Below are 25,156 nucleotides of genomic sequence, written 5' to 3'. Positions count from 1 at the left end.
AGATTCTGTAAATGCGCCCTCTCAAGTGCCCAGGGCGGCGTCTCAATCGTCTGAACCCCAGGCAGCACCTCCTGGGCACTTGAGAGGACGCATTTACAGAATCTTAAAAGTTCATTTTTGGCTGAAAGAAAACTCCATTAGATACAACAAAGGTACCGTTTTTAAGTTCTGGGTGGCACATATAACGCTATTTGATCAGTCTAATATGCTCAAATGTGGTGACAGACTCCCTTTAAATACCATTTGTGCCAGTGATGTCACTGGGCTCCCTGCTAGGCGGAAGTCTCTGCCTAGCATATTGATGTGAAGCTTGCTACGTCACCGGCTCACAATAAACAGACCTTGCCCTGCGGGATGCAGCTCCAGGCAAGAGGAGCATCAGAGCAAGGAAATGCTCTGATGCTCCACTCCTTATATCCGGGTTCAGCCCTGAACCCCGACAACCCCTTTAATGTGGGAGCATCAGGCACTTTTGCACCTGGCCAGTGGCCACAGGTGCCCTCCTGAGTTAAACTGTATTACCATCCTCAGAACGATGATACAGTTTCATACTGTGGTATTTGAAACATGATTATGGTGTGAGGCAGTCCATTGTGTCTAGGTATTATTTTATACAGTGTTTAAGTAGTAATAATAATAGGACTGAAGCGCCTATCTAGACGCAATAAGTGGAGAGAACTCCATATGTAACCCACCGGCAGCAAGGCCAAATTCCTTTTTTTACAGAATTGCGCCTTTAGTCCACAAGGTCAAGCCATGACCTGCAATCTGGTCAAACAGGCTGATTGCTAGAACCTAAGTTGCACAAAAAAAATGCTTATTTGTATAAACCCGTTCTCATGGTCAGGATTTGATAATTAAAGGGAACCTATCACCATGAAATGCAGGTAGCAGGTTATAGAGCGGGAGGAGATGAGCAGATTAATATTTAGATAGTTACCTCTCGATCAAACCGGCCAGGCCGCCTGAGTGCCGAGTCTATAACATCTGGCTGGTTTGTAGCAGCAACAATAACCATCTTGTTGTCACTGTGAATCCCATCCATGAGTGTCAAAAGTTGGGCAACAATTCGGTTTTCAGGGGCATTACCGGAGTGCCCTCGTTTAGGACACAAAGAATCAATCTCATCAATGAAGAGAATACAAGGGCCACCACGAGAAACAACTCTGGCACTTTCAAAAATTTTCCTCAAATTCTCCTCAGCTTCTCCAGGTCTTGATCCATGAATTACCGGCCCACTCAGGCTAATAAGGTAGGCACCTACTTGTCTTGCAACAGCTTTTACCAGAAGTGTTTTACCAACTCCAGGTGGCCCAACTAAGAGCAGACCTTTAGGACAAGCAAGGCCTAATTTAGCTATGGTATCTGGGTAAAGGAAAGGTAAACTAAGAATCTCTTTTAGTGATGCACATACATCATCCATTCCAGCCATCTGATATTGAGAGTTACTGTCCAATACGTTCTTGCACCACTCTAGTGTGGTTGTCTCTTTAATATGCACATTTGTTTTGGCCGTTATTAATCCTGCTCCATCTGTTACTGGGTCCATGTCTAAAATTTCCACATTTGCCACACCTGAAATGTCTGTAACAGTCACCACATATTTGAGTAAGACATACAAATTTCTTAATAAGTCTCTGACAACGTCAAGGAGAGCTGATCCAGATACAGCCAATTGTTCTTCCATATTTTTCAATACTATTTTCACAGTCACTCTTTTTAACTTGACAGAATTTAATCTTTTAAGGTTATTTAGAGGAACAGAGTTCCTATATTCTATCGCAGGTTTAGGTGATGTGGAACACATGAGGTTAGCTTGTAGGAAGCCATCAGACAGATCTCTTCTCGGCCAAGCAGTACACAAGCAGCTTCCACTAGGTAAAGATATTAGAAGTGGAAATCCAATCTTAAGTCCAAGATGAGACATTGCTTTGGGCCCTATTCGACATCTTTGGGTTCCATGGTCTTCATGATTTAGAGGTAATAACCTAAGTAGCGTGTCCATCTATAAAATAAAATTAAAAAAAATAACACTGAAATTACTAACAAAAGAGCAAACATTTTCTATAAACCACACAAAGCATAAAGACCGAAAAATATCTCCTAGGGCTCCATTCACATCTCTATGTTGTTCAGTTCCGCTCACCATTATTAATGGGGCCCCCCCCGCTTTAGAAATCAATTTCTACTTGTTACAAGGGTCCTTTTACAATAAACTGATCACAAAGAGTCCCCTGCTGGAACCTCCAGCTAAAATCTGGAGTAAAACATTTAGGCCCCTTTCACACGGGCGAGAATTCCGCGCAGGTGCAATGCGTGAGGTGAACGCATTGCACCCGCACTGAATCCGGACCCATTCACTTCAATGGGGCTGTGCACATGAGCGGTGATTTTCACGCATCACTTGTACGTTGTGTGAAAATCGCAGCATGCTCTATATTGTGCGTATTTCACGCAACGCAGGCCCCATAGAAGTGAATGGGGCTGCGTGAAAGTCGCAAGCATTCGCAACCAAGTGCACATGCAGTGCGATTTTCACGCATGGTTGCTAGGAGACGATCAGGATGGGGATCCGATCTTTATTATTTTCCCATATAACATGGTTATAAGGGAAAATAATAGCATTCTGAATACAGAATGCTTAGTAAAATGTCCATTGGGGGAATTTACGTCATCCAAGGTCCTTTAGCCAGGTTCTGAAGAAAGTAGAAAGTAGAGGAGATCCACTACGCAACCAAGTGGATAGGGTGAGTTAAATTTGTTTATTATTTTTAACCCCTCAATGGACATTTTACTAAGCATTCTGTATTAAGAATGCTATTATTTTCCCTTATAACCATGTTATAAGGGAAAATAATAAAATCTACACAACACCTAACCCAAACCTGAACTTCTGTGAAGAAGTCCGGGTTCAGGTCTGGGTACCAAACATGCCGATTTTTCTTACCCGCATGCAAAACACATTAAAACGCTTTGCACTCTCGCAGAAAAATCGCGCATTTTCCAGCAACGCACTTGCATCTTGTCCTGCCCTCACACACAACACCCTTTTGAAAGAGGCCTTAACCAGCTCAGGACCGCCGTACGCAGGATTGCGTCCTGGCGGCGGACCTGTTATTCCTCCTGGACGCGAAGGCGCGTCAACTCGCGAGAGGCGAGATTTCCTGTGAACGCGCGCACACAGGCGCGCGCGTTCACAGGAACCGAAGGTAAACGAGTGGATCTGCAGCCTGCCAGCGGCGATCGTTCGCTGGCAGGCTGTAGATGCGATTTTTTTAACCCCTGAAGGGTATATTAGATGCTGTTTTGATAACAGCGTCTAATATACCTGCTACCTGGTCCTCTGGTGGTCCCTTTTGCTTGGATCGACCACCAGAGGACACAGGCAGCTCTGTAAAGTAGCACCAAACACCACTACACTACACCCCCCCCTGTCACTTATTAACCCCTGATTACCCCATATAGACTCCCTGATCACCCCCTGTCATTGATCACCCCCCTGTAAGGCTCCATTCAGACGTCCGTATGTGTTTTGCGGATCCGCAAAACACATACGGACGTCTGAATGGAGCCTTACAGGGGGGTGATCAATGACAGGGGGGTGATCACCCCATATAGACTCCCTGATCACCCCCCTGTAAGGCTCCATTCAGACGTCCGTATGTGTTTTGCGGATCCGTGGATCCACAAAACACGGACACCACGGATCCGCAAAACACGGACCCCGGCAATGTGCATTCCGCATTTTGCGGATCCGCACATTGCCAGAACTATATAGAAAATGCCTTTTCTTGTCCGCAATTGCGGACAAGAATAGGACATGTTCTATAGGCTCTACAAAAAACGCAGTGTTCGCCCGATCAGGCCTGATCTTGTGCGCACACTTGCGTTCAGTCCGCCCCACCGCAGTGACAGAAATTTTTTTTTTTTCTGATCACTGCAAAAACACCGTAAAATCGCTGCGGTGCTATAAAAAGATCACTTTTGAGGGGCATGGCGAGTTCATAGAAGTTTTTTTTTTTTTTTGGCACAAGTTAGCGGAAATTGATTTTTTTGTTTTTTCTTACAAAGTCTCATATTTCACTAACTTGTTACAAAAAATAAAATCTCACATGAACTCACTATACCCCTCACGGAATCCAAATGCATAAAATTTTTTAGACATTTATATTCCAGACTTCTTCTCATGCTTTAGGGCCCCTAAAATGCCAGGGCAGTATATTTCGGAAAGAAGACACACCAAGGTATTTGCTGAGGGGCATATGGAGTCCATGAAAGATTGAACTTTTTGTCACAAGTTAGCGGAAAGGGAGACTTTGTGATAAAAAACTAAAAAAAAAACAATTTCCGCTAACTTGTGCCAAAAAAAAAACTAACTTCTATGAACTCGCCATGCCCCTCACAGAATACCTTGGGGTGTCTTCTTTCCAAAATGGGGTCACATGTGGGGTATTTATACTGCCCTGGCATTTGAGGGGCCCTAAAGCGTCTGGGGGGCCCTAAAGAAGAAGTCTGGAATCCAAATGCCTAAAAATGCCCTCCTAAAAGGTACTCGTTGGGATTTGGGCCCCTTTGCGCACCTAGGCTGCAAAAAAGTGTCACACATGTGGTATTGCCGTACTCAGGAGAAGTTGGGCAATGTGTTTTGGGGTGTCTTTTTACATATACCCATGCTGGGTGAGAGAAATATCTCTCTAAAATGACAACTTTGTATAAAAAATGGGAAAAGTTGACTTTTAGAGAGATATTTCTCTCACCCAGCATGGGTATATGTAAAAATACACCCCAAAACACATTGCCCTACTTCTTTTGAGTACGGCGATACCACATGTGACACTTTTTTGCAGCCTAGGTGCCCAAATGGGCCAAAATTCTAAGGAGCACCTTTAGGATTTCACAGGGCATTTTTTACGCATTTGGATTCCAAATTACTTCTCACGCTTTAGGTCCCCTAAAATGCCAGGGCAGTATAAATACCCCACAAGTGACCCCATTTTGGAAAGAAGACACCCCAAGGTATTTTGTGATGGGCATAGTGAGTTCATGGAAGTTTTTATTTTTTGTCACAAGTTAGTGAAATATGAGACTTTGTAAGGAAAAAAAAAACAAAACATAATTTTCCGCTAACTTGTGACAAAAGATGAAAACTTCTATGAACTCACTATGCCCATCAGCGAATACCTTAGGGTGTCTACTTTCCTAAATGGGGTCATTTGTGGGGTGTTCCTACTGTCTGGGCATTGTAGAACCTCAGGAAACATGACAGGTGCTCAGAAAGTCAGAGCTGCTTCAAAATGCGGAAATTCACATTTTTGTACCATAGTTTGTAAACGCTATAACCTTTACCCAAACCAATAAATATACACTTATTGCATTTTTTTTTATCAAAGACATGTAGAACAATAAATTTAGAGATTTATATAGAAATGTAGTTTCGCTCAACGAAGCCGCTGCCAGAAGTCCGCGGCGCATCAGGCTGAGCCTAGTGCGCAGGCGCCGGATCAGGCAGAGGGACGGGAGGATTGTGGAGGCGGGGCTGAGGTGAGGAAGGCGGCGCTGGGCACCAGACGGCGAGGGGTGCGGGCAGACACCCTGGGTTAACGTAAAACCCCTTGGGCACCTTAGGTGAGTGACAACTTATAAAAACCAGTTTTTTGGGCTAATAGAGCCACAAGCAGGTTTAATAAGGGCAGTTTAGGATTCATGTTATTAGTACGGACCTGGCCATATGTTTAGCTTATAGGGCTCAAATCTCATGACAGAATCCCTTTAACATCTTGTAGCAACCATCAGTGAATGGGGACGCTTCAAGTTAGAATATACTGAGAACTGTGTAATAACTGCCCCCTGCTGCCTGGCAGCACCCGATCTTTTACAGGGGGCCGTGATCCGCACAATTTAACCCCATAGCCCCCTGTAAGAGATTAGGTGCTGCCAGGCAGGAGGGGGCAGACCCCCTCCCTCCCCAGTTTTAAATTCATTGGTGGCCAGTGCAGCCCCCCCCCTCCCTCCCCTGTATTTAACTCATCGGTGGCAGATGCGGCCCCCCTCCCTCCCCAGTACTATATTCATTGGTGGCCAGTGAAGCCTCCCCTCTCCCCACCCCCCTAATTAAAATCACCTTCCCCCATCATTGGTGGCCAGTGCGGCCTCCCCTCTTCCCCCTTCCCTAATTAAAATCACCCCCCCCCCCCATCATTGGTGGCAGCGGAGAGTTCCGATCGGAGTCCCAGTTTAATCGCTGGGGCTCCGATCGGTTACCATGGCAGCCAAGACGCTACTGCAGTCCTGGCTGCCATGGTTACTTAGCAATAGAAGCATTATACTTACCTGCGATGTCTGTGACCGGCCGGGCGCTCCTCCTACTGGTAAGTGAAAGGTCTGTGCGGCGAATTGCTTATAGCACAGACCTGTCACTTACCAGTAGGAGGAGCGCCCGGCTGGTCACAGACATCGCAGGTAAGTATAATGCTTCTATTGCTAAGTAACCATGGCAGCCAGGACTGCAGTAGCGTCTTGGCTGCCATGGTAGCTGATCGGAGCCCCAGCTATTAAACTGGGACTCCGTTCGGAACTCTCTGCTGCCACCAATGATGGGGGGGGAGGTGATTTTAATTAGGGGGGGGGAGAGAGGGGAGGCCGCACTGGCCACCAATGATGGGGGAAGGTGATTTTAATTGGGGGGGGGGACGGACGGACGACCACACTGGCCACCAATGAATATAATACTGGGGAGGGAGGGGGGCCGCACTGGCCACCAATGAGTTAAATACAGGGGAGGGGGGCCGCACTGGCCACCAATGAATTTAATACTGGGGAGGAAGGGGGTCTCTTACAGGTGCCGCACCTGAGGGGTTAATTGTGCGTATCATAGCCCCCTGTAAGAGATCAGGTGCTGCCAGGCAGGAGGGGGCAGACCCCCTTCCTCCCCAGTATTAAATTCATTGGTGGCCAGTGCGGCCCCCCTCCCCTGTATTTAACTCATTGGTGGCCAGTGCGGCCCCCCTCCCTCCCCAGTATTATATTCATTGGTGGCCAGTGCGGTCGTCCGTCCGTCCCCCCCCCCCCAATTAAAATCACCTTCCCCCATCATTGGTGGCCAGTGCGGCCTCCCCTCTCTCCCCCCCCCTAATTAAAATCACCTCCCCCCCCCATCATTGGTGGCAGCAGAGAGTTCCGAACGGAGTCCCAGTTTAATAGCTGGGGCTCCGATCAGCTACCATGGCAGCCAAGACGCTACTGCAGTCCTGGCTGCCATGGTTACTTAGCAATAGAAGCATTATACTTACCTGCGATGTCTGTGACCAGCCGGGCGCTCCTCCTACTGGTAAGTGACAGGTCTGTGCTATAAGCAATTCGCCGCACAGACCTTTCACTTACCAGTAGGAGGAGCGCCCGGCCGGTCACAGACATCGCAGGTAAGTATAATGCTTCTATTGCTAAGTAACCATGGCAGCCAGGACTGCAGTAGCGTCTTGGCTGCCATGGTAACCGATCGGAGCCCCAGCGATTAAACTGGGACTCCGATCGGAACTCTCCGCTGCCACCAATGATGGGGGGGGGGGGGGTGATTTTAATTAGGGAAGGGGGAAGAGGGGAGGCCGCACTGGCCACCAATGATGGGGGAAGGTGATTTTAATTAGGGGGGTGGGGAGAGGGGAGGCTGCACTGGCCACCAATGAATATAATACTGGGGAGGGAGGGGGGCCGCATCTGCCACCGATGAGTTAAATACAGGGGAGGGAGGGGGGGGGGCTGCACTGGCCACCAATGAATTTAAAACTGGGGAGGGAGGGGGTCTGCCCCCTCCTGCCTGGCAGCACCTGATCTCTTACAGGGGGCTATGATACGGACAATTAACCCCTCAGGTGCGGCACCTGTAAGAGATCGGGTGCTGCTAGGCAGCAGGGGGCAGTCATGTACACAGTTCGTAGTATATTCTAACTTGAAGCGTCCCCATCACTATGGGAATGCCTCTGTGTTAGAATATACTGTCGGATCTGAGTTTTCACGAAGTGAAAACTCAGATCTAAAAAGCTTTTAGTCAGACTGATCAGCGGATCCGTCTGTGTGAAAGTAGCCTACGAACCACTTTAAAACTTGAAACCGAACTCTGCTTTGGTTCCAAGGTACTATTCAGAACCGATGCAGAGTCCGGTTTCAAGTTTTAAAGTGGTTTTACACTTTAGAAATCAACTACTGAAGTTATTCAACAAAGTCTCATGCGTCTTCGCAAATAATTAACTTCGGCTCATCGGAGCCCATACATTCTAATACTGTACGGACAAAAATCTCCGTACAGTATTATTCAAAAGTTTTGAACGAAGCGACTTCGGATGAAGCATCTGAAGCTCGCTTCGCTCAACACTAGTATTAACCATATGTTGCAATGTTACAAAAATCTATCCCAAATGATACCTAAGGGAAATGGTATATAGCAGGCAGGTTACAATCTGTCCATAAGTGGTGTACAAATACAGATAGAATAAAGACCATGGGCCAGATTTATCATTACTCTGACAGCTCACTCCACTTTCACATATGGCTAAAGTCAGATTTATGATCGGTCCTTTCAGACTGTAATAAATGTGGTTTGACGGTAGCAGTTTATCCGTCAGTAAGCAGCTTTACAAAAGTCGCACATCTTTACGAAAAAGTCGCACGTTTTTACGAAAAAGTCATATGTTCTATTAAAAAGTCTCATAAGATAAGCATGGTCCTCACTGGAGTGAAATTGCGCTCTTTTTTTTGCGACTTTTTAAATAGTTCCAATAGTAAATCTGTCTAGAGATTAATTTACATAAGAAAACATGCCCACTTTTATAAAACTGGTGAGCATAGTGCAGAGCAGGAAAAAGTCACAAATTTGTGCGCAGTTTTAGCGTTTGCGCATTTTTTTGCAACTTTTTCACTCCATTATTCTGACTTGAGCTAATGATAAATCTGGCCCCATGTGTCTGGATGAAACTGAGCATGATGAGTATAATTTTTTTTTTATACCACTTTGAGTGGTTTATAAAGACTATCCCCCTCCCCTAGTGACCCCTTAAAGGCTTTGTACACCTTTGGGGGCAATTTAGTTGTTTTTTTTTCATCATTATTGCATTGTACCCATTTTCATCTAAAAATCATTTTTAACCACCTCAGCCCCCCTAGCTTAAACACCCTTAATGACCAGACCACTTTTTACACTTCTGCACTACACTACTTTCACCGTTTATTGCTCGGTCATACAACTTACCACCCAAATGAATTTTACCTCCTTTTCTTCTCACTAATAGAGCTTTCATTTGGTGGTATTTCATTGCTGCTGACATTTTTACTTTTTTTGTTATTAATCGAAATTTAACGATTTTTTTGCAAACAAATGACATTCTGTTATAATTTTATTTATTTTTTAACCGCCTCCGGACCGCCTAACGCAGGATCGCGTTCCGGAGGCAGGAGCGCTGCGCAGAGTCACGCATATACGCGTCATCTCGCGAGACGCGAGATTTCGCTCAAAGCCGGCCCGCGCATGCGCATCGCGGGCCGGCAAAAGTTAAAGAACAATTTCATCACCAGCCTGCCAGCAACGATCATTGGCTGGCAGGCTGGCGATTTATAAAAAAAACAAATCACAAGCCATATAACAGATCATATTAGTAAATATGATCTGTTATATGGCTTGTCTGCTCCTCTGCTGGTCCTTTTCGTCGGTTGGATCCAGCAGAGGAGCAGACTTCACAGTGAATAGCACCAACACCACACTTTAGCCCCAGATCACCCCCTGCACCCCAATTAACCCTTTGATTACCCCTTTGATCGCCCCTGTCAATCACTTAGTGAAAGACAAAAAGTGATCAGTGTAAACTGTCACTTTTTTTTTCACTAGTATTGGCTGTTAGGTTTTAGGATAGTTTAGGCCCCTTGGTTAGGTAGTTAGCGATCGGTTAGCGCCCAGCCCACCGCACCGCAGTCACTGATTCACTGATTAGCGTATCGCTAATCAGCATTTGTACTTTTATAGTATCTGTAAGTGATCAAAACTGATCACGGTCAGATCTATAATAGTATTAGTGTCACTTTAGTTCGCCCTCCACCCAAAACGCAGTGTTTGCCCGATCAGGCCTGATCGGTCGCCCACACGTGCGTTCACCCACGCCCGCCCCACCGCAGTGACAAAAAATATATACACTGCTCAAAAAAATAAAGGGAACACTTAAACAACACAATGTAACTCCAAGTCAATCACACTTCTGTGAAATCAAACTGTCCACTTAGGAAGCAACACTGAGTGACAATCAATTTCACATGCTGTTGTGCAAATGGGATAGACAACAGGTGGAAATTATAGGGAATTAGCAAGACACCCCCAATAAAGAAGTGGTTCTGCAGGTGGTGACCACAGATCCCTTCTCAGTTCCTATGCTTTCTGGCTAATGTTTTGGTCACTTTTGAATGCTGGCGGTGCTTTCACTCTAGTGGTAGCATGAGACAGAGTCTACAACCCACACAAGTGGCTCAGGTAGTGCAGCTTATCCAGGATGGCACATCAATGCGAGCTGTGGCAAGAAGGTTTGCTGTGTCTGTCAGCGTAGTGTCCAGAGCATGGAGGCGCTACCAGGAGACAGGCCAGTACATCAGGAGACGTGGAGGAGGCCGTAGGAGGGCAACAACCCAGCAGCAGGACCGCTACCTCCGCCTTTGTGCAAGGAGGAACAGGAGGAGCACTGCCAGAGCCCTGCAAAATGACCTCCAGCAGGCCACAAATGTGCATGTGTCTGCTCAAACGGTCAAAAACAGACTCCATGAGGGTGATATGAGGGCCTGACGTCCACAGGTGGGGGTTGTGCTTACAGCCCAACACCGTGCAGGACGTTTGGCATTTTCCAGAGAACACCAATATTGGCAAATTCGCCACTGGCGCCCTGTGCTCTTCACAGATGAAGGCAGGTTCACACTGAGCACATGTGACAGACGTGACAGAGTCTTGAGACGCCGTGGAGAACGTTCTGTTGCCTGCAACATCCTCCAGCATGACCGGTTTGGCATTGGGTCAGTAATGGTGTGGGTGGCATTTCTTTGGAGGGCCGCACAGCCCTCCATGTGCTCGCCAGAGGTAGCCTGACTGCCATTAGGTACCGAGATGAGATCCTCAGACCCCTTGTGAGACCATATGCTGGTGCGGTTGGCCCTGGGTTCCTCCTAATGCAAGACAATGCTAGACCTCATGTGGCTTGAGTGTGTCAGCAGTTCCTGCAAGACGAAGGCATTGATGCTATGGACTGGCCCGCCTGTTCCCCAGACCTGAATCCAATTGAGCACATCTGGGACATCATGTCTCGCTCTATCCACCAACGTCACGTTGCACCACAGACTGTCCAGGAGTTGGCAGATGCTTTAGTCCAGGTCTGGGAAGAGATCCCTCAGGAGACTGTCCGCCACCTCATCAGGAGCATGCGAAGGCGTTGTAGGGAGGTCATACAGGCACGTGGAGGCCACACACACTACTGAGCCTCATTTTGACTTGTTTTAAGGACATTACATCAAAGTTGGATCAGCCTGTAGTGTGTTTTTCCACTTTAATTTTGAGGGTGACTCCAAATCCAGACCTCCATGGGTTAAAAAATTTGATTTCCATTTTTTTATTTTTGTGTGATTTTGTTGTCAGCACATTCAACTATGGAAAGAACCAAGTATTTCAGAATAATATTTAATTAATTCAGATCTGGGATGTGTTATTTTTGTGTTCCCTTTATTTTTTTGAGCAGTGTATTTTTTGATCACTGCACATTCACTTTACAAGCGCTGCGGCGATAAAAAAAATCAGTTTTGATATTTTTTATCAACCGCAGCGGCCTCCGGTACTTCGCTAGCCTCCCCTTTGTAAGACAGGCTTGCTTTTTTTCTTAGGTAGTCTCAGGGAATACCCCTAAATTTAGTAGTCCAAAATGTCAAACAGGGGGTATTCTTCTAAAGAGGCCTACAGGATTCTGACCCAGTCGGATGAGGAATGGGAACCCTCATCTGACGAATCTAGCGGGTCAGAATATGAACCTGTAGAAAGCAGTGGCTCTCTGACCCAAAGTTCGGACGAGGAGGTGGAGGTCCCTGATAGAACCAGGCGTACCCGGCCCCGTGTCGCTAGACCACAGGTTATGCAGGATCCGCTTCAAGAGCAGCAGAGTGGGGCTGTCGCTGCCGGATCACGTGGTGAGGCATACACCAGCAGCGCAGCCCTCCCTGGACCTAGTACCAGCACTGCCGTACAACATGGTGACGTGGCGAGCACCAGAAGGGCAGTTGAAGCTGGTACGGTGGCACGTGCAATAGTTACCCCGTCGCAGCCACCGCACAGACAGGCCCGTAGAGCCCCTAGAATCCCTGAGGAGCTGGCAAACCCTGATTGGCAGTCACCAACTTCAGCCGCACCATTAGTTCCCCTTTCACCGCCCAGTCTGGAGTTCGGGTTGAGACGGCTCATATCGGTTCGGCCCTGGGATTTTTTGAGCTGTTCTTGACTGCGGAGCTCTTGTACTTAGTCGTGGCAGAGACAAATCGGTATGCCACACAATTTATAACCGCCAACCCGGGAAGCTATTATGCCCAGCCTTTCCGGTGGAAACCAGTCCAAGTTTCCGAAATTAAAATTTTTCTGGGCCTTCTCCTCAACATGGGTCTAACTAAAAAGCATGAATTGCGGTCATATTGGTCCACGAACCCGATTCATCATATGCCCATGTTCTCTGCTGCTATGTCCAGGGCACGATTTGAGGCCATCCTCCGTTTCCTGCATTTTAGCGACAACACCACCTCCCGTCCCAGAGGCCACCCAGCTTTTGACCGGCTCCACAAAATTCGGCCCCTCATAGACCACTTCAACCAGAAATTTGAAGATTTGTATACCCCCGAGCAAAACATCTGCGTAGACGAGTCCCTAATACATTTTACCGGGCGCCTTGGCTTCAAACAATACATCCCAAGCAAGCGTGCCCGGTATGGGGTCAAATTGTATAAGCTCTGTGAAAGGGCCACAGGCTATACCCACAAATTTCGGATCTATGAGGGGAAAGATCAGACCCTGGAGCCGGTCGGTTGCCCTGACTACCTGGGGAGCAGTGGGAAGACAGTCTGGGACTTGGTGTCACCCTTATTTGGCAAGGGGTACCATCTTTATGTGGACAATTTCTACACAAGTGTGGCCCTCTTCAGGCATTTGTTTCTAGAACAGATTTGCGCCTGTGGCACAGCGCGAACTAGTCGCGTGGGCTTCCCCCAACGGCTCGTTACCACCCGTCTTGCAAGGGGGGAGAGGGCTGCCTTGTGTAACGAAGAACTGCTCGCGGTGAAATGGAGAGACAAGCGTGACGTTTACATGCTCTCCTCCATTCACGCAGACACGACAATACAAATTGTGCGAGCAACCCGTGTCATTGAAAAGCCCCTCTCAGTCCACGACTATAATTTGCTCATGGGAGAGGTGGACTTCAATGACCAGATGTTGTCTCCGTATTTAGTGTCCCGACGCACCAGACGCTGGTATAAGAAGGTGTCTGTATATTTAATTCAATTGGCTCTGTACAATAGTTTTGTTCTCTACAGTAAGGCTGGGAGAACAGGATCCTTCCTCAAATTCCAGGAAGAGATCATCGAGAACCTCCTGTATCCAGAAGGTTCCGTGGCCCCATCCACCAGTGTAGTTAGCCGTCTACACGAGCGACATTTCCCCAGTGTCGTTCCCGATACCTCAACCCAACCGTCACCCCGAAAAAGATGTCGTGTCTATAGCAGGAGTGGAATAAGGCGTGACACCCGCTATTTCTGTCCTGACTGTCCTGACCACCCTGCCCTATGCTTTGGAGAGTGTTTCCGGAAGTACCACACCCAGGTACACTTAGCATAGGGATTGCATCTCACAGGACAGGCACACAGGGCTATTAGGGCCCTTTTACTCACAGCTGCTGCAAACCTCTCCTTTCACCTGGGATAAAGTGCATAACGTACTTCGCCACATCTTTGGGCGATTTGCGCTTTGCACATTGTCCCATGGGGAAGGAGAGGTTTGTTCAATAAAGGTATAAAAAACTAAACAAAAAAAAAATTACCGGTAAGTAAAAAAGTTAACGTTCAGTTAAAATAGTTAAAAAAAGTTTATATGTTCTGTTCAAAAGTTAATACAATTATTGCGTTGCGGCCTGGTTTTTTCTTTTTTGTTTTGTTTTTTTTACCTTCCAGGTGGACCAACCGATCGACTAGCTGCAGCACTGATGTGCATTCTGACAGAAGCAATGCGCTGCTGTCAGATTACACGCAAGTCGGTGTATGCGGCGCTGCAAGACGAGATTTCTCCTCTGCAGTAAAAGATACGTTTGCCGAGGCATATGAGCTGAGGAGGTGGCGGTGTTCATATAATTTGGCAAACACTTTGTATATATTTTAAAAAAAATCCCGGCAAGGATTTATTCATCCACATCGATTGATGTGAATGGAGAAATCTGGTTTGCCAGGGCATATGAGCTAAGTGGGTATCGATGTTGGGCGGAGCTCCTATGTCCTGGCAGACGCCTTTCCCCTCCTTTTCCTTTTTTTGGCAGAGATTTTTTCATCCACATTGATCGATGCGAATGAAGAAATCTGTGCCGTTCATTTTTTTCTTTCAGCCCAGAGCCTGAACGGAAAAAAAAAATCTCATTACCCGTATGCTCAATATAAGGAGAATAGCAGAAACTCCTAATGCTGGGCATACATGTAATGATTGCGGAGACCCTCAAATGCCAGGGCAGTACAAACACCCCACAAATAACACCATTTTGGAAAGAAGACACCCCAAGGTATTCGCTGAGGGGCATATTGAGTCCATGAAAGATTGAAATTTTTGTCCCAAGTTAGCGGAAAGGGAGACTTTGTGAGAAAAAAAATCCAAAAAATCAATTTCCGCTAACTTGTGCCAAATTTTTTTTTTTTCTATGAACTCGCCATGCCCCTCATTGAATACCTTGGGGTGTCTTCTTTCCAAAATGGGGTCACATGTGGGGTATTTATACAGCCCTGGCATTTTAGGGGCCCCAAAGCGTGAGAAGAAGTCTGGTATCCAAATGTCTAAAAATGCCCTCCTAAAAGGAATTTGGGCCCCTTTGCCCACCTAGGCTGCAAAAAAGTGTCACACATGTGGTATCTCCGTATTCAGGAGAAGTTGGGGAATGTGTTTTGGGGTGTCATTTTACATATACCCATGCTGGGTGAGAGAAATATCTTGGCAAAAGACAACTTTGTATAAAAAAATGGGAAAAGTTGTCTTTTGCCAAGATATTTCTCTCACCCAGCATGGGTATATGTAAAATGACACCCCAAAACACATTCCCCAACTTCTCCTGAATACGGAGATACCACATGTGTGACACTTTTTTGCAGCCTAGGTGGGCAAAGGGGCCCACATTCCAAAGAGCACCTTTCGGATTTCACTGGCCATTTTTTACAGAATTTGATTTCAAACTCCTTACCACACATTTGGGCCCCTAGAATGCCAGGGCAGTATAACTACCCCACAAGTGACCCCATTTTGGAAAAAAGACACCCCCAGGTATTTCATGATGGGCATAGTGAGTTCATGGAAGTTTTTATTTTTTGTCACAAGTTAGTGGAATATGAGACTTTGTAAGGGAAAAAAAAATAATAATAATAATCATCATTTTCCGCTAACTTGTGACAAAAAATATAAAATTCTAGGAACTCGCCATGCCCCTCACGGAATACCTTGGGGTGTTTTCTTTCCAAAATGGGGTCACTTGTGGGGTAGTTATACTGCCCTGGCATTTTCCAGGGGCCCTAATGTGTGGTAAGTAGGTAAATGACCTGTGAAATCCTAAAGGTGCTCTTTGGAATGTGGGCCCCTTTGCCCACCTAGGCTGCAAAAAAGTGTCACACATGTGGTATCGCCGTATTCAGGAGAAGTTGGGCAATGTGTTTTGGGGTGTATTTTTACATATACTCATGCTGGGTGATAGAAATATCTCGGCAAAAGACAACTTTTCCCATTTTTTTATACAAAGTTGGCATTTGACCAAGATATTTCTCTCACCCAGCATGGGTATATGTAAAATGACACCCCAAAACACATTGCCCAACTTCTCCTGAGTACGGCGATACCAGATGTGTGACACTTTTTTGCAGCCTAGATGCGCAAAGGGGCCCACATTCCTTTTATGGAGGGCATTTTTAGACATTTGGAACCCAGACTTCTTCTCACGCTTTAGGGCCCCTAAAATGCCAGGGCAGTATAAATACCCCACATGTGACCCCATTTTGGAAAGAAGACACCCCAAGGTATTCAATGAGGGGCATGGCGAGTTGATAGAAATTTTTTTTTTTGGCACAAGTTAGCGGAAATTGATTTTATTTATTTTTTTCTCACAAAGTCTCCCTTTCCGCTAACTTGGGACAAAAATTTCAATCTTTCATGGACTCAATATGCCCCTCACGGAATACCTGGGGGTGTCTTCTTTCCGAAATGGGGTCACATGTGGGGTATTTATACTGCCCTGGCATTCTAGGGGCCCTAAAGCGTGAGAAGAAGTCTGGAATATAAATGTCTAAAATTTTTTACGCATTTGGATTCCGTGAGGGGTATGGTGAGTTCATGTGAGATTTTATTTTTTGACACAAGTTAGTGGAATATGAGACTTTGTAAGAAAAAAATAATAATTTCCGCTAACTTGGGCCAAAAAAATGTCTGAATGGAGCCTTACAGGGGGGTGATCAATGACAGGGGGGTGATCAGGGAGTCTATATGGGGTGATCACCCCCCTGTCATTGATCACCCCCCTATAAGGCTCCATTCAGATGTCCGTATGTGTTTTGCGGATCCGATCCATGTATCCGTGGATCTGTAAAAATCATACGGACATCTGAATGCAGCCTGACAGGGGGGGTGATCAATGACAGGGGGGGGGGGGGTGATCAATGACAGGGGGGGTGATCAATGACAGGGGGGTGATCAGGGAGTCTATATGGGGTGATCACCCCCCCTGGAAGGCTCCAGGGAGACGCCTGTATGTGTTTTGCGGATCCGATCCATCTATCAGTGGATCCGTAAAAATCATGCGGACGTCTGAATGGAGCTTTACAGGAAGGTGATCAATGACAGGGGGGTAATCAATGACGGGGGGTGATCAGGGAGTCTATATGGGGTGATCACCACAGTCATTGATCACGCCCCTGTAAGGCTCCATTCAGACGTCCGTATGCGTTTTGCGGATCCGATCCATCTATCAGTGGATCCGTAAAAATCATGCGGACGTCTGAATGGAGCTTTACAGGGAGGTGATCAATGACAGGGGGGTAATCAATGACGGGGGGTGATCAGGGAGTCTATATGGGGTGATCACCACAGTCATTGATCACGCCCCTGTAAGGCTCCATTCAGACGTTCGTATGCGTTTTGCGGATCCGATCCATCTATCAGTGGATCCGTAAAAATCATGCGGACGTCTGAATGGAGCTTTACAGGGAGGTGATCAATGACAGGGGGGTAATCAATGACGGGGGGTGATCAGTGAGTCTATATGGGGTGATCACCCAGTGAGTCTATATGGGGTGAAACTGAAATTTAATGTGGATAAGTGCAAGATAATGCACCTGGGGCGTAAAAACCCAAGGGCAGAATATAGAATATTTGACACAGTCCTGACCTCAGTATCTGAGGAAAGGGATTTAGGAGTAATTATTTCAGAAGACTTAAAGGTGGGAAGACAATGTAATAGAGCAGCACGAAATGCCAGCAGAATGCTTGGATGTATAGGGAGAGGTATAAGCAGTAGAAAGAGTGAAGTGCTTATGCCGCTGTACAGAACACTGGTGAGACCTCACTTGGAGTATTGTGCGCAGTACTGGAGGCCATATCTCCAGAAGGATATAGATACTCTAGAGAGAGTTCAGAGAAGAGCTACTAAACTAGTACATGGATTGCAGGATAAAACTTACCAGGAAAGGTTAAAGGACCTTAATATGTATAGCTTGGAAGAAAGAAGAGACAGAGGGGATATGATAGAAACTTTTAAATACATAAAGGGAATCAACTCGGTAAAGGAAGAGAGCATATTTAAAAGAAGAAAAACTACCACAAGAGGACACAGTTTTAAATTAGAGGGGCAAAGGTTTAAAAGTAATATAAGGAAGTATTACTTTACTGAGAGAGTAGTGGATGCATGGAATAGCCTTCCTGCAGAAGTGGTAGCTGCAAATACAGTGAAGGGGTTTAAGCATGCATGGGATAGGCATAAGGCCATCCTTCATATAAGATAGGGCCGGGGGCTATCCATAGTATTCAGTATATTGGGCAGACTAGATGGGCCAAATGGTTCTTATCTGCCGACACATTCTATGTTTCTATGTTTCTATCACCACAGTCATTGATCATGCCCCTGTATGCGTATGTATCCGTATGCGTTTTGCGGATCCGATCCATCTATCAGTGGATCCGTAAAAATCATGCGGACGTCTGAATGGAGCTTTACAGGGAGGTGATCAATGACAGGGGGGTAATCAATGACAGGGGGGTGATCAGGGAGTCTATATGGGGTGATCAGGGGCTAATAAGGGGTTGATAAGTGACGGGGGGGGGGGGTGTAGTGTAGTGCTTGGTGCTACATATTGCTGAGCTATCTGTGTCCTCTGGTGGTCGATCCAAACAAAAGGGACCACCAGAGGACCAGGTAGCAGGTATATTAGACGCTGTTATCAAAACAGCGTCTAATATACCTGTTAGGGGTTAAAAAAATCACATCTTTAGCCTGCCAGCGAACGATCGCCGCTGGCAGGCTGGAGATCCACTCGCTTACCTTCCGATCCTGTGAACGCGCGCGCCTGTGTGCGCGCGTTCACAGGAAATCTCGCGTCTCGCGAGAGCACGCACTGGCGCATCCACCCAGAAGAGCAGGGCCGCCGCAAAGACGCAATCCTGCGTACGGCGGTCCTGAGGAGGTTAGGCTATGGGGGCTGAGGTGGTTAAATACATTTCTATATACATTTTTCTCTAAATTTATTGTTCTGCATATCTTTGATAAAAAAAAATGCAATAAGTATATAGTTAATGGTTTGCGCAAAAGTTATAGCGTTTACAAACTATGGTACAAAAATTAGAATTTCCGCATTTTGAAGCAGCTCTGACTTTCTGAGCACCTGTCATGTTTCCTGATGTTCTACAATGCCCAGACAGTAAAAACACCCCACAAATGACCCCATTTCGGAAAGTAGACACCCTAAGGTATTCGCTGATGGGCATAGTGAGTTCATGGAAGTTTTTATTTTTTGTCACAAGTTAGCGGAAAATGATGATTTTTTTTTCTTTTTTTTTTTTCTTACAATATCTCATATTCCACTAACTTGTGACAAAAAATAAAAACTTCCATGAACTCACTATGCCCATCACGAAATACCTTGGGGTGTCTTCTTTCCAAAATGGGGTCACTTGTGGGGTATTTATACTGCCCTGGCATTTTAGGGGACCTAAAGCGTGAAAAGAAGTCTGGAATCCAAATGCCTAAAAAATGCCATGTGAAATCCTAAAGGTGCTCTTTAGAATTTGGGCCCCTTTGGGCACCTAGGCTGCAAAAAAGTGTCACACATGTGGTATCGCCATACTCAGAAGAAGTAGGGCATTGTGTTTTGGGGTGTATTTTTACATATACCCAAGCTGGGTGAGAGAAATATCTCTCTAAATGTCAACCTTTCCCATTTTTTATACAAAGTTGTCATTTTAGAGAGATATTTCTCTCACCCAGCATGGGTATATGTAAAAATACACCCCAAAACACATTGCCCAACTTCTCCTGAGTACGGCGATACCACATGTGTGACACTTTTTTGCAGCCTAGGAGCAAAAAAGGGGCCCAAATTCTAAAGAACACCTTTAGGATTTCACAGGGCATTTTCTACGCATTTGGATTCCAAATTACTTCTTACGCTTTAGGTCCCCTAAAATGCCAGGGCAGTATAAATACCCCACAAGTGACCCCATTTTGGAAAGAAGACACCCCAAGGTATTCCGTGAGGGGCATGGTGAGTTCATAGAAGTTTTTTTTTTTTGGCACAAGTTAGCGGAAAATTATTTTTTTTTGTTTTTTCTCACAAAGTCTCCCTTTCCGCTAACTTGTGACAAAAAGTTCAATCTTTCATGGACTCAATATGCCCCTCAGCAAATACCTTGGGGTGTCTACTTTCCAAAATGGGGTCATTTGTGGGGTGTGTTTACTGTTCTGGCATTTTGGGCGGGGCTAAATTGTGAGCAACCCTGTAAAGCCTTAGGCTGGTTTCACACGGGCGTTGCGGGAAAATGTGCGGGTGCGTTGCGGGAACACCCGCAATTTTTCCGCGCGAGTGCAAAACATTGTAATGCGTTTTGCACGCGCGTGAGAAAAATCGCGCATGTTTGGGACCCAAACCCGAACTTCTTCACAGAAGTTCGGGCTTGGGATCGGTGTTCTGTAGATTAAATTATTTTCCCTTATAACATGGTTATAAGGGAAAATAATAGCATTCTGAATACAGAATGCAAAGTAAAACAGCGCTGAAGGGGTTAAAAAAAAAAAAAAAAAATTTAACTCACCATAGGACCTGTGGTGAGCATTAAATACAGTTACAGGACCTTTGATGACGTCACTCCGGTCATCACATGATCCATCACCATGGTAAAAGATCATGTGACGTACCATGTGATGACCGGAGTGATGTCATCAAAGGTCCTGTAACTGTATTTAATGCTCACCACAGGTCCTATTCAACAAAGGAGACACAAGGAGATGCCGGGCTACGCGATCAAGTGGACTAAGGTGAGTTAAATTTTTTATTTTTATTTTTTTTAACCCCTCCAGCCCTATTTTACTTTGCATTCTGTATTCAGAATGCTATTATTTTCCCTTATAACCATGTTATAAGGGAAAATAATAATGATCGGGTCTCCATCCCGATGGTCTCCTAGCAACCGTGCGTGAAAATCGCACCGCATCCGCACTTGCTTGCGGATGCTTGCGATTTTCACGCAACCCCATTCACTTCTATGGGGCCTGTGTTGCGTGAAAAACGCAGAATATAGAGCATGCTGCGATTTTCACGCAACGCATAAATGATGCGTGAAAATCACCGCTCATCTGAACAGCCCCATAGAAATGAATGGGTCGGTATTTAGTGCGGTTGCAATGCGTTCACCTCACGCATCGCATCCGCGCGGAATACTCGCCCGTGTGAAAGGGGCCTAAAGGTACTCGTTGGACTTTCGGTCCCTTTACGCACCTAGGCTGCAAAAAAGTGTCACACATGTGGTATCGCCGTACTCAGAAGAAGTAGGGCAATGTGTTTTGGGGTGTATTTTTACATATACCTATGCTGGGTGAGAGGAATATCTCTGTAGATTTACAACTTTGTATAAAAATTTTTAAAAAGTTGTCATTTACAGAGATATTTCTCTCACCCAGCATGGGTATATGTAAAAATACACCCCAAAACACATTGCCCTACTTCTCCTGAGTACGGCGATACCACATGTGTGACACTTTTTTGCAGCCTAGATGCGCAAAGGGGCCCAAATTCCAATGAGAATCTTTACGATTTCACAGGGCATTTTTTACGCATTTGGATTCCAAACTACTTCTCACGCTTTAGGTCCCCTAAAATGCCAGGGCAGTATAAATACCCCACAAGTGACCCCATTTTGGAAAGAAGACACCCCAAGGTATTTCGTGAGGGGCATGGCGAGTTCCCAGAATATTTTATTTTGGCACAAGTTAGCGGAAAAAGATTTTTTTTATTTTTTTATTTTCTCTTACAAAGTCTCATATTCCACTAACTTGTGACAAAAAAAAATAAAAAAATTTACATGAACTCGCCATGCCCCTCACGAAATACCTTGGGGTGTCTTCTTTCCAAAATGGGGTCACATGTGGGGTATTTATACTACCCTGGCATTTTAGGGGCCCTAAAGCGTGAGAAGAAGTCTGGAATATAAATGTCTAAAAAATTTTACGCATTTGTATTCCGTGAGGGGGTATGGTGAGTTCATGTGAGATTTTATTTTTTGTCACAAGTTAGTGGAATATGAGACTTTGTAAGAAAAAAAACTAAAAAAAACTAAAAAATCAATTTCCGCTAACTTGTGCCAAAAAAAATTAAAAATCTTCTATGAACTCGCCATGCCCCTCAAAAGTGATCTTTTTATAGCGCCGCAGCGATTTTATGGTGTTTTTGCAGTGATCAGAAAAAAAAAATTCTGCCACTGCGGTGGGGTGGACTGAACGCAAGTGTGCGCACAAGATCAGGCCTGATCGGGCGAACACTGCGTTTTTTGTAGAGCCTATAGAACATGTCCTATTCTTGTCCGCAATTGCGGACAAGAAAAGGCATTTTCTATATAGTTCTGGCAATGTGCGGATCCGCAAAATACAGAAAGCACATTACCGGTGTCCGTGTTTTGCGGATCCGTAAAACACATACGGGCGTCTGAATGGAGCCTTACAGGGGGGTGATCAATGACAGGGGGGTGATCAATGACAGGGGGGTGATCAGGGAGTCTATATGGGGTGATCACCCCCCTGTAAGACTCCATTCAGACACCTGTATGTGTTTTGCGGATCCGTGGATCCATAAAACACAAACGGACGTCTGACTGGAGCCTTACAGGGGGGTGATCAATGACAGGGGGGTGATCAGGGAGTCTATATGGGGTGATCACCCCCCTGTCATTGATCACCCCCCTGTAAGGCTCCATTCAGACGTCCGAATGTGTTTTGCGGATCCGCGGAATGGAGCCTTACAGGGGGGTGATAAGGGAGTCTATATGGGGTGATCACCCCCCTGTAAGGCTCCACAAAAACATACGGACGTCTGAATGGAGCCTTACAGGGGGGTGATCAATGACAGGGGGGTGATCACCCCATATAGACTCCCTGATCACCCCCCTGTAAGGCTCCATAAAAACATACGGACGTCTGAATGGAGCCTTACAAAGGGGGTGATCAATGACAGGGGGGTGATCAGGGGTTAATAAGTGACAAGGGGGGGGGGTGTAGTGTAGTGGTGTTTGGTGCTACTTTACAGAGCTGCCTGTGTCCTCTGGTGGTCGATCCAAGCAAAAGGGACCACCAGAGGACCAGGTAGCAGGTATATTAGACGCTGTTAACAAAACAGCGTCTAATATACCTTTCAGGTGTTAAAAAAAAATTGGATCTACAGCCTGCCAGCGAATGATCGCCGCTGGCAGGCTGTAGATCAGCTAGTTTACCTGCAGTTCCTGCGAACGCGCGCTCCTGTGTGCGTGCGTTCACAGGAAATATTGCGTCTCGCGAGATGACGCGTATATGCGTCTAGGAGGAATGAATCGACCGCCTTCAGGACGCAATCCTGCGTTAGGCGTTCCGGAGGCGGTTAAATTAGTCTTTATTAAAAAATATGTAGCCCTTTTTTTCTAGGTCTGAGATGCTCTAATAGAGGTATCTGCTTTTTCTCTCTGCTCCGTCAGCCAGGTCACCTGTCGGGCTCCTTATCTTTGCTCTGGGACATTATAAACACTGATTATAGATCAGTTCTTATCTTTCTGATAAGAATATGGCTCTAATAAGTGTTTATGACCTTTGGTAAATTAGAGATAAGGGTTATTGTCACAAAGTGAAAGTTAAAGTACCATTCACACAGCTAGACAGTTAACCCTTTGTGACAGACAGGCTCAATATTTTTTTTTTTTAATAAAGACCATTTGAAAAAATGATTTTTAGCCCAAAATGAGTGAAAAGAAATCATTAAAAAAAATGGCTCCTAAGGTGTACATAGCCTTTAAAAGGGGTTCCTTGTTAATATACGTAGCTGACATAATTGAGAATTACAAGTGCTATAATTTACTAATATGTTCCTCAAGAACTTTGCGGTAAGGGGGCAGCATTCAGAGTGGTAGGAAGATAACACATGTACATAAATCCTCATGGGAGGACCCTGATCTCCTCAGAGAGACTATAAGCAACTGGGCTCTCCAGAAAGATGGCAGAAACAGTAAAAACCACCAATAGCTCATAATGGCATTACTGGGAGACTTCCCATCATCACACATGCCTGCACCATGTAATATTAGGTACCATCTAGAAATCCCATTTAGCTGATGAAGTTCGAGCCTGTGTAATATTTATGTGTTACCATATAATAACCCTAGGGGGCGCCATTGAAAGAGTTGTCCAGGCTACAGATGAGGATAAGCCATGCATACCGTATACAGTCCCATACATGACATACAGTTATAGTCAGGGACTTCTCTCTGTAGGAGGGGACTCATGTAGCAATGCTTATTACTAACCTTCCCACAGTGCAACCAGCGCAGAGACACCGCAACATCACATTATTTACAGTAAGTACAGAAAGAGCGACAGTATGTGCCCGCCAGGAACCCCAACATGTTCCACGGTAGCGGCTAAACTCCAAACAGGAAACGGACCTCCTGACGTCACTGGGTCACGTGACATTCTCTTGTCACGTGACTTTGAATTGGCAGCGCGAAAAGAAGGGTCGGAAGCTGGTGAGCTGAGCTCAGGCTGTTTGCAGAACAGGTCACGGATGGCTGCTCATCGTTCATAGAGGGGGGAGCTGTTTAATATTGTATGCAGAGGGGGGGAGCTGTTTAATATTGTATGCAGAGGGGGGGCTGTTTAATATTGTATGCAGAGAGGGGGAGCTGTTTAATATTGTATGCAGAGGGGGGGGGGGGCTGTTTAATATTGTATGCAGAGGGGGGGGGGCTGTTTAATATTGTATGCAGAGGGGGGGCTGTATAATATTGTATGCAGAGGGGGGGAGCTGTTTAATATTGTATGCAGAGGGGGGGAGCTGTTTAATATTGTATGCAGAGAGGGGGAGCTGTTTAATATTGTATGCAGAGAGGGGGAGCTGTTTAATATTGTATGCAGAGAGGGGGAGCTGTTTAATATTGTATGCAGAGGGGGGGCTGTTTAATATTGTATGCAGAGGGGGGGGGGCTGTATAATATTGTATGCAGAGGGGGGGGCTGTATAATATTGTATGCAGAGGGGGGGGCTGTATAATATTGTATGCAGAGGGGGGGGCTGTATAATATTGTATGCAGAGGGGGGGGGCTGTATAATATTGTATGCAGAGGGGGGGGGGCTGTTTAATATTGTATGCAGAG

The 25,156-nt window shown here is 45.8% G+C and overlaps 1 protein-coding gene across 1 annotated transcript in view; it reads right to left on the bottom strand.

Annotated features, from left to right (window-relative positions):
• SPATA5L1 (spermatogenesis associated 5 like 1) overlaps positions 1-24,455 on the bottom strand; it is a 46,369-nt gene extending 21,914 nt beyond the window's left edge. The window contains exons 1-2 of the mRNA XM_040414027.1: positions 24,311-24,455; positions 941-2,005 (exon numbers count right to left, since the gene is read on the bottom strand). Coding sequence (XP_040269961.1) covers positions 941-2,005 — 1,065 coding nt within the window. The 5' untranslated portion in view covers positions 24,311-24,455. The remainder of the gene's footprint in view (positions 1-940; positions 2,006-24,310) is intronic.
• Positions 24,456-25,156: the final 701 nt, after the last annotated feature.

The sequence above is a fragment of the Bufo bufo genome, chromosome 1 (assembly GCF_905171765.1).
Source record: "Bufo bufo chromosome 1, aBufBuf1.1, whole genome shotgun sequence".
NCBI classification, from domain to species: Eukaryota; Metazoa; Chordata; class Amphibia; order Anura; family Bufonidae; genus Bufo; species Bufo bufo.
Note: the sequence above shows the minus strand (reverse complement) of the source record. Positions and strands in the feature narration are given on the sequence as shown.